The 9,503-nt window shown below is 31.3% G+C and overlaps 1 protein-coding gene across 1 annotated transcript; it reads left to right on the top strand.

Annotated features, from left to right (window-relative positions):
- Window positions 1-470: 470 nt before the first annotated feature.
- LOC111634482 (patched domain-containing protein 3-like) lies at window positions 471-5,883 on the top strand. The gene is made up of 4 exons (XM_023379255.1): window positions 471-919; window positions 2,486-2,967; window positions 3,043-3,378; window positions 4,589-5,883. The coding sequence occupies exons 1-4, from the start codon at window positions 471-473 to the stop codon at window positions 5,881-5,883; spliced, it is 2,562 nt and encodes an 853-aa protein (XP_023235023.1).
- Window positions 5,884-9,503: the final 3,620 nt, after the last annotated feature.

Genomic DNA, 9,503 nt, shown 5'->3' with positions numbered 1-9,503 from the left:
TGGTGTTGAAAAGTGTTGCTTGTCAAGTATTTTTACTTTTTATTTAATTAATAATATTAATTAGTTTTTTAGTAGTTGTTATATAAATATTTAATACGTAAAATGTAAACATTCTTTAATTTTATTTTTTTAGAAGGCTTGTTTTGATTTTATAATTTGATTTATTTCATATCTGGTTAGTTTATTATGAATTAATTCTCTTCATTTTTAATTTATTAATAAATCTCTAAGTTTAATTTAATTTAATTAGTTGCAAAAGTTGTGATAGTTTTCGTTTATATTTAGGTAATTGTAGCCAATTTGCTTTTTCTTAATTAATTATTGAATTTTTCAGGACCGTCCTTGAATATCAATTCTTCAAATAACCAATCCGTTTTGTAGAAATTTCAACTGAAATATTACTAACGTATATATAAATACAGAAAAGCGATAAAAATTGAGAGTAACTGTTCAGACCAACATCATTGAACATGCAGTGTGACAAAGAGAAATTTTATGCAGTTAATCGATATTTATCTTCAGGTTTTCGTCACCTTGGACGGCTGATTGGACCTCATCCATTGTATTTTGTAATAATACCATTTGTATTCACTGCTCTAACCTCTTTGGGTTTATTTAAGTTACAAGTTATTAAAGATACGGAATATTTAGTTGTTCCGTCAACAGGAAAAACTTTGAAAGTTAGATCAGAAATTGAGAAGTTATTTCCGGAAAATGCTACAAATTTTGATTTTACACGAATGACAACATATAAAGGAGCGAATGCTATTATAGTGATGTGTAAAGATGGAGGAACAATGATGCGTGAAGACGTATTTGATGAATTACAAATGCTAAACGAAAGGATTCTCGACATAAAAATACAATGGAAAGGACAAAACATAACATATTCCGATATTTGTATGAGATCGGAAGGAGAGTGTTATGAAAATAATATACTATCTTTAAAAACTAAATTTGAAAATGTCAGAAGAAATAAGCTAAAAATTAAGTAAGTATTGTTCTTTCGTGTTTTTATTTTTTGTTTTATTAATTTTATATTTTAGTTTTATTACATATTTATGTAAATGTCTGAAGTCAACACTTTATTGTTTCCGGGGACCCTTAACTTAAAGTTCACCTGAGTCCCAGGAAGCTATATCAAGCCACTTTTATATAAAGAGTTCGATAAATCTCGGCTCAGATACATGGAAATACAGAGCTGCACTGACGTATTTACAGGCGATTTTCCACCTAAGCTGGGGGTTCATTGCAACACTCAATTTTGAAAAGTTGCATATTTAATAGTAACAAATACTCAGTATCTCTTTTTCTTTGAAATTAAATAGAAATGTAAATTCTAAGTACTGGAACGAAATTAAAGAAACGAGTAATTCTTATTCTATTTCTATTGAGAAAAAGCTAGATTTTAAGGCCTGTATTGTTTTTCTTCAATGTATTTATAGAAACATTTTCTTAATTATTTCTAGTAAAACGTTTAAGAATAAAATCTACTTATAAGTCAATCACGATTATCATAATACTGATATGAAATTTATATGAATTCAGTATCAATGAGAAGTTATTTACTACAGAGTCAGTCGAAAAACTTAGTTTCAAACAATTATTATTTTCATTTCAAACTAATACTAATCTATAATATAATCGAGACGGGTTGATGATAATAATAATAAGTGCAGAGCCCAAACGGTTAGGAGTTGGAAGCTGAAATTTGGTATACAGTTAGGGTACGTCACGAAAACGCACACTAAGAAGGGATTTTTCGAAATTCCTCCCGGGGGGAGAAAGACAGGATTAAGGCTTAACACTTCCATCAACAATGGAAGTGTTAAGTAACAATGGCGGTGTTAGGTAACAATGGAAGTGCTAAGTAACAATGGAAGTGTTAAGTAACAATGGAAGTTTTAAGTAACAATAAAAGTTTTAAGTAACAATGGAAGTGTCAACAATGGAAATCTTACGTAACAATGGAATTGTTAAGAGAAAGCGACGTGCGATACGCAGATGCAGTTTTTTCGTTTTTGCGGGAAATCGAACATATTTTTAGACCCATCTAAAAATTCTCTAAGGGGACCCAATTCTTGCATTCTGTGAAAACGGGTAAGGTTGACTGTAACGTAATAATCTTTATCTTAGTTATCGTTACTTTTGCCCGAGCAACGCCGGGCCCACCTGCTAGTATATAATATATTTCTAGAAAAACTCTAATTTTTTTTTTAAACAATGGAGATGCTTTATGTGGGTTTCTTGCACAGAAGATTCGAGTCAATGGTGGCGATTTCAATGCTAATGCGTTTTCGTTGTTCTTTGAAATTGGCTGGTAATGACGGTAGAACCCCAAAAGAAGAAGTCTCAGTGAGTCATATCGAGAGATTTTCGAGTTCTCTAGTGATGACGCAACAATAAAATGATAATATTTTTTCATCAGGATACAGCTATTTCAATAGATTAATATATTCAATATCTATATTTCTTTTTAAACCAGGTATCCGATGGAGATAAATTCATCGCACATTAATGTAGATGCTATCAATTTAGGAGGGGTTTCAACTGACAAAGACAGTTTTATAACAGATTTTCAAGCAGTTCGTTTATTATATTTTGTCGATTATCATAATTCCAACAAACAGGAAATTGCTCATAAATGGGAAGAAGAATTTCTAAAAACACTTGCTGAAAATTCCTTCGTTCACATCCGCGTATCAAAAATGAGTGGAATTAGTATCGATAATGAAATTAATAATGTATTCGTAAATATTGTATGGCATATTATTATTAGTGGAGCATTTATGATAACATTTGCAAGTGTAACTTGTCTGACGAAGGACTGGGTGACGAGTAAACCGCTGATTGGCGTTTCCGGATGTGTCTCATCTTTCTTTGCTGTGATAACTGCCTTTGGTATTTTACTACTCTGCGGCATGAATTATACCGAAGGAAATATGATTGTTCCGTTTATAGTTGTAGGTTGGTATATAAAATACATTTTAATTAAATTTATTATTCAATATAAACTCTTAAATGATTGAATGTATTCTACAGGTATCGGACTGGATGACTCATTTGTTCTGTTAGCTGCTTGGAGAAAAACCAACCCCAAAGATTCTGTTGAAAAGAGAATGAGTGAAACGTATTCTGAGGCTACAATATCGATTACTATAACATCTTTGACTAACGTTGCGTGTTCGTTAATTGCATTAACTACTCCGTTTAGAAATCTGCATATAGTTGGAATTTACATGGCTTTAAGTATTTTCATAGATTACATCTATCAGGTTACATTCTTCGGCGGACTTCTTGCACTGGATGGTTATCGAGAAGCCAAGAACTTGCACGCAATACTCTTCGTTCCTGTTAAACTGGATGAACGACCATCAGGTAACATAACATAAAGTTAATCGTTAAATATTTAGTTAACTTTCGTATAAAGAATGGTATTTTATATTTATGTCTATTTTTTTTATATGATTTTTAACTTCCGGAGGGTTTATTTTTTTACATTTGTACTAGTAAACGAAACTTCTAATGTTTTTCGCTATTTCAATTTCTGGTAACTCCCTTTTGATCTTTAAGATCTTTTTTCTGGGTTGCTTGTATATGAAAATAATGAATGTTTGCAGTCTACGTTATTTCTGTCATTACTTGGTCTCCTTGAAAAATAAGACTGCACTTGAAATAGACTTAATAAAAATTAACGAATAACACACAATATTTACAGCTATACACACAAAACTAACCCTTAATGTCCGAAAAACTTTGTATGACTTGTTTAATTAAATAAAAAATAATAATTGCTTTTATGCGGATAATTTTTTAATGTCTTGGCAACAGATTGTATAAACTATACGGGGATTGTGTTTTTATAAATATTGCGTTTATGAAAAAATTATTGAGCTGCAATTTGAAAAAGTTGTAGCCTTATCAATTCCCAATGTACAGACAGACATCCTCCATGCGTCAGGTTGTCTGTCTGTACTTCCTTAATCTTGAGAAAAAGTTAGATAGATGAAAGTCGTGACCAGACATGGAAATCGTAAGAGAAAAAGACCTGATTATGTATATATGAAGTTCCTGTTTGAACGAAAAGTCACGTTATTTCAATACAAAAATTTTCTCCGAAAAGAGTTAGATACGTAGCCACCACTACTCTATTGCTAACAGGAAAAGTATGATATACAGGGGCAGCAAACTACTCCACACAAGCAATTAATGTGTTACCTGTCGCAGTAATTCGATGAATATAATATATATATATATATATTTTTAATATATATTTAGTTAATTATTTTCATTAAGTTTTTGTCAATAGATTTCGATACGTGTAACTCAGAAAATCGAGTATAAATAGAAATTAATTGATTTATAGAAATGCAATCGATATTTTGGAGTGGGATATACGACATGATCTTAGATATAAATATTTTGACGTAACTGCCGAGTTTCGTAGCAATTGGTCGAACGGCGTGTGTAACGAAGAAATAAACAAACAAAATAAACATTCTCATTTATATATATATATATAATCACTTTAAAAATATGATTATTAACTAAATGAAAAACTTTATCTTATCTTTTATTTTTCTAATAGGTATTCTGGGATTTATAAAGTATGGCTGTTATTCGAGTATAAATAACGAAAACAACGCAACAATGACTTGTTACAAAAACCATTTAGGAAAGATACTAACGTTTCCAATTGTAAAAGCAGCTATTATTATTCTTTTTCTATTGTATTTCGCTGGAGGAATCTATTTTACGAAATACACTCGATCAACGACAGGTATCAATAAGGCATTTAACGACAATTCTTACATGTTAAACTTCTTTAGCGATGAAAATACGTTCTATTCGCAATATCGAGATAGAGTCCAGATAATTGTTACCTCGTCACTGGATTACTCCGATCCAAACATTCAGAATAATCTAGAGAAATTAACGACAGAACTGGAGAATTCTCCTCATATGGCCGGAAGTAATTACACGGAATCGTGGCTGAGACAATATCTGAAATTCATTAAAAGTCCACAATCTTGGATTTCCCTCAGAGGATATAATTTGAGTCGACCCGAAGACTTCACCGATGCTTTACGCAGAGTATTTCTTAAATTCAAATGGGCCAAACGCTTTAACGAAGACATTGTATTCAGTGACGATGGCACTAAAATATTAGCTTCCAGATTTTTCATTCAAGAAAATCTGGTTGATAATTCGCTGAAAGAAAATGAAATTTTTATCAATCTGTGGAATATAATAGATAAATATAATCTTCCGGTATATTGTTACAATTATCGATATATACCCTTTGATTATATCCTTATGGCAGTTCCCACAGCAACTCAATCAATAGCCGTTAGTTCTTGCGTGGTAATTTTGATATTTATCATTTTCATACCGAATTTGTTTTGTGCATTTTGTATTGCTCTCACAATAGCTTGTATTGAAGTAGTAACTATAGGATATATGTCTGTATGGGGTGTTACATTTCATCCAATTGGGACAATGTTTTTAATAGTTATCACCGGATTTTGTACGGATTACGCAGCTCATATATCGTACGCGTATGCAAAGAGTAAAGGAAAGAATCCGAATGAAAAACTACAAGATTGTTTAGATACTGTTGGTCACGCCATTGTGCAAGGTTGTCTTTCATCACTTTTGGGCGTTGCTCCATTAATATTTGCTCCGTATGAATTTTTCAAAGATATGTTTAAAATATTTATCTTATTCATTGTTTCTTCCATAATTCAAGGGTTGTGTATTCTTCCAGTTATACTGTCATTATGGGACAGGTTCCTCTTATTATTATGTAAAAGTCACGAGAAGCGGCGTTCAGACAAAGAGTATTCGAATCTTCCGAATACGAATGAAGAGTCGTTAAATTAAAACATAATTATATTAATCGTGCTTTAAAAAATGCTTGAGGAATGAAATAATTTATTTGAAATTTCCTTAATATATTATTTTAATACCTTATTAATAAAGTTACACCGGCTTTGGTATAATGAATCGTTTGAACAGAAGCATACTTCTTATAGATATACGAAATGATTCTGGTGGTATGTCTATGGCATTCAAAGTTATATGCATGGCTTGAAATACTCCAACATCTCACTAGAATTAGCTAGAACTGTCCGGATGAAGGCAATTCGGCGAACAGCTGTTATGCTTTTCTCAGCTGATGTTACGGCCTTTATCAAACCCCATCAGTTATGCTTGTATCTTTCGATATGTTCTACTTTCGATTTTCTAATTTTTCATGATATTAATTACTTATCCATTATATTATATTTTGTATTTATAGTTTTAATATTCATATAAAATACAGCCTAAAAGTTTACATGTAGTAATAATATGTCCTGTTCACTATAATTACTACAATGTTGAATATACATTACATGTAGAGTATATAGTTTATAATGGTGTATATTGTAAAAAGAATATTTGAAAGTTATATTTTCTATTGTTTAATAGCTTTGAAACACTACTAATTTATCAATGCTGGTAAGAGCTTATACTTAAAAGTAATTGTTAACAAATTTTAATAAATTAATACGAGCGCTTCATACACTATAAACACATAATTTGAGTGATCAAATTTAAAGGAAAAACATATAAAACTATACATAATTGTATTTTATATCTAATATATAATCGAGACGGGTTGATAATAATAATAATAATAATAAGCGCAGAGCCCAAACGGTTAGGAGTTGAAAGTTGAAATTTGGTACACAGATAGGGTACGTCATGAAAACGCACACTAAGAAGGGATTTTTCGAAATTCCCCCCGGGGGGAGAGAGACAGGATTAAAACTTCTATATACATTATGGATACGAGCCTAAACGGTTAGGAGTTGAAAGTTGAAATTTGGTACACAGTTAGGGTACGTTAGGAGAACGCACACTAAGAAGGGATTTTTCGAAATTCCTCCCCACGGGGGAGAGGGACAGGATTAAGGCTTAACACTTCCATCAACAATGGAAGTGTTAAGTAACAATGGAAGTGCTAAGTAACAATGGAAGTGTTAAGTAACAATGGAAGTGCTAAGTAACAATGGAAGTGTTAAGTAACAATGGAAGTTTTAAGTAACAATAAAAGTTTTAAGTAACAATGGAAGTGTCAACAATGGAAATGTTACGTAACAATGGAATTGTTAAGAGAAAGCGACGTGCAATACGCAGATGCAGTTTTTTTCGTTTTTGCGGGAAATCGAACATATTTTTAGACCCATCTAAAAATTCTCTAATTAGTCTGGAAACAAGGGGACCCAATTCTTGCATTCTGTGAAAACGGGTAAGGTTGACTGTAACGTAATAATCTTTATCTTAGTTATCGTTACTTTTGCCCGAGCAACGCCGGGCCCACCTGCTAGTTTTTTTAATAAAATAAAATGATAACAATGGGAGGTGGTGTATTCATTTTCTTTCCTACTTTACTGTCAGTCAGAGTTGTTTTAGGCTATATTAGGTTGAAGTTAACAGGGAGATTTCACATAAAGAAATTACGGATGGCCATTCGTCGTGTAAATGGAATAAAGAGAAGTTTAATCCTCTAAGGCTTAAAGAAAATTTAAAAAAAAAAATGAGCAATTATTTATTGTTACATCGTCACAATGTCGGGTTGCAGTTTATAATCATATTTTAAATTTAATGAACTTAAAATATATGCTCTCCCCTCAAATACTGTTGTATCTTGCCCCTGTACGTCATACTTTTCCGTTAGCAACGGAAGAGTGCCGGTCATTTATCTAACTCCTTTCAGAAGAAAATAATTTGTATTAAAATAACGTGACCTTTACTTTGTATCGGACGATGGTATATCGTTAATCGTGGCTTCCTACCTCTAATATTTCTATATCTACTCTGGGCTTTCATCTGCCTCCGTATTCGAGATTAAGAAAAATATAGACGGACAGACGGACGACAGTGCGAATTTATAGATCTACAATTTTTTTTTTTCAAAAAGCAGCCCAGTGAGTACTTTGGAATGAAATCCCGTGTTGAAATATCGCTTTCTGATTGGTAAATACTTTTATAAGTACAGAGGAAGATGAATTACTGTAATCTATATATAAAAAACAATTGTCAATAGAAAATTCTTCTGTAATATCAAAATTATTACATTCACTAACGCTAAAGAGAATCCATTATTGGCAGAATTTCGGCTAAAAGGTAATGCCTAAGATAAATTATTATATTTTAAGGTAAAAATTAAATATAAAGAATTAAAATATTGCTTATCTTTATTAGAATAAGTATTATTATGACTAAAAACTATAAAATTATTAATTTAAGTGACTGTAATTTAAAGTTAAATAACTGATGTTCTAATATTAATATGAAATAGTGCTTTCTTCCTCTTTAAGAAATTATATCGTTCAATTAGGAAAATATATTAAATTCTGTATGTTACTGATAAAATCTCTTGTTTCGAAAAACGTTTGCCTATTTCAGGTAAAATAGGGAGTATCTTTGGGAGTTTAATTGCAATAAATATAGATAAAATTAGGTGTGTGTCGCGGACAAAACGTTCTCGATAAAAGAAGATTATTTTTAATAGAAAATCCGGAAACGTAAAAATATTTCAGTGTTTCATTTGAAATTTCGGAGTTGTCTCTTGCCCCATGTAAGATGGGCCAAGATTCATTTCTACGGCATTAGAAGGGTGGAGAGAGAATATTAAAGTGTTATTCTTATTGATTTTTTTAGTTTGAAGAATATTTTTTCGCTATTGACTATTTTACGCGGAAAACATTGTATTTACCAATACCAAAGTCTCTTGTACTTTTTTCATTCTAAAAGTATAGTAATTAATTTTGTTACTGTTTAGAGAATAGAATGGGATCTCTCCTGTTGGCCACGAAAATCACTCTCAAGGTTACTTGTAATATTTTAATGAGTAGGCCTACAATAACGTAAAAGTTCCAGTTAATCTGAAATAATTTTTCTGATTCAAATAAAAACATTTAGGACTGCATAATTTGCAACTTCAAATTCGTGAGGAATAAAAACGTTACTTCAAGAACACGTGAAATGTGGTAGCTTCAGAAATCACTATTATTCTATTTTTGCTTCTTGTTATTATTCCTGATTTTATCGACATATTTTTTTCTTACAGACTCATGTACGTGCAACGATTTTAAGGCGCAATTTTAAAAAGTTTCCTTTACTTAAACACTTTAAGCTTTATTTTTTAGACTTAATTTTACCACATTTTTACAGGATTATATAAAAGAAATTATTCTCCCATTTTCACAATTATTTTTTATTTAAACAAGTCTTATATCAAGTCTTTCGGACGTTAAGATTAGCAACTTCGATCACATGCGGGGTCATTACATCACTAGTCTAACACGGATCACTTTTCAAATATTAATAGCAGACGAGTACTAAGTAGTAGTCATTAGCCGTCCTTTCGGAAGATACGAGGTCAACTACAAAGGTTATTTTACGCAAGGGTTTATCACCGAGTGACCAATTTAACACATTTTAAAAATTCTTTA

The sequence above is a fragment of the Centruroides sculpturatus genome, unplaced genomic scaffold (genome assembly GCF_000671375.1).
Source record: "Centruroides sculpturatus isolate CEXI.00-Female unplaced genomic scaffold, Cexi_2.0 scaffold710, whole genome shotgun sequence".
Lineage (NCBI taxonomy): Eukaryota > Metazoa > Arthropoda > Arachnida > Scorpiones > Buthidae > Centruroides > Centruroides sculpturatus.
This window is presented reverse-complemented; position numbering and strand designations above follow the sequence as displayed.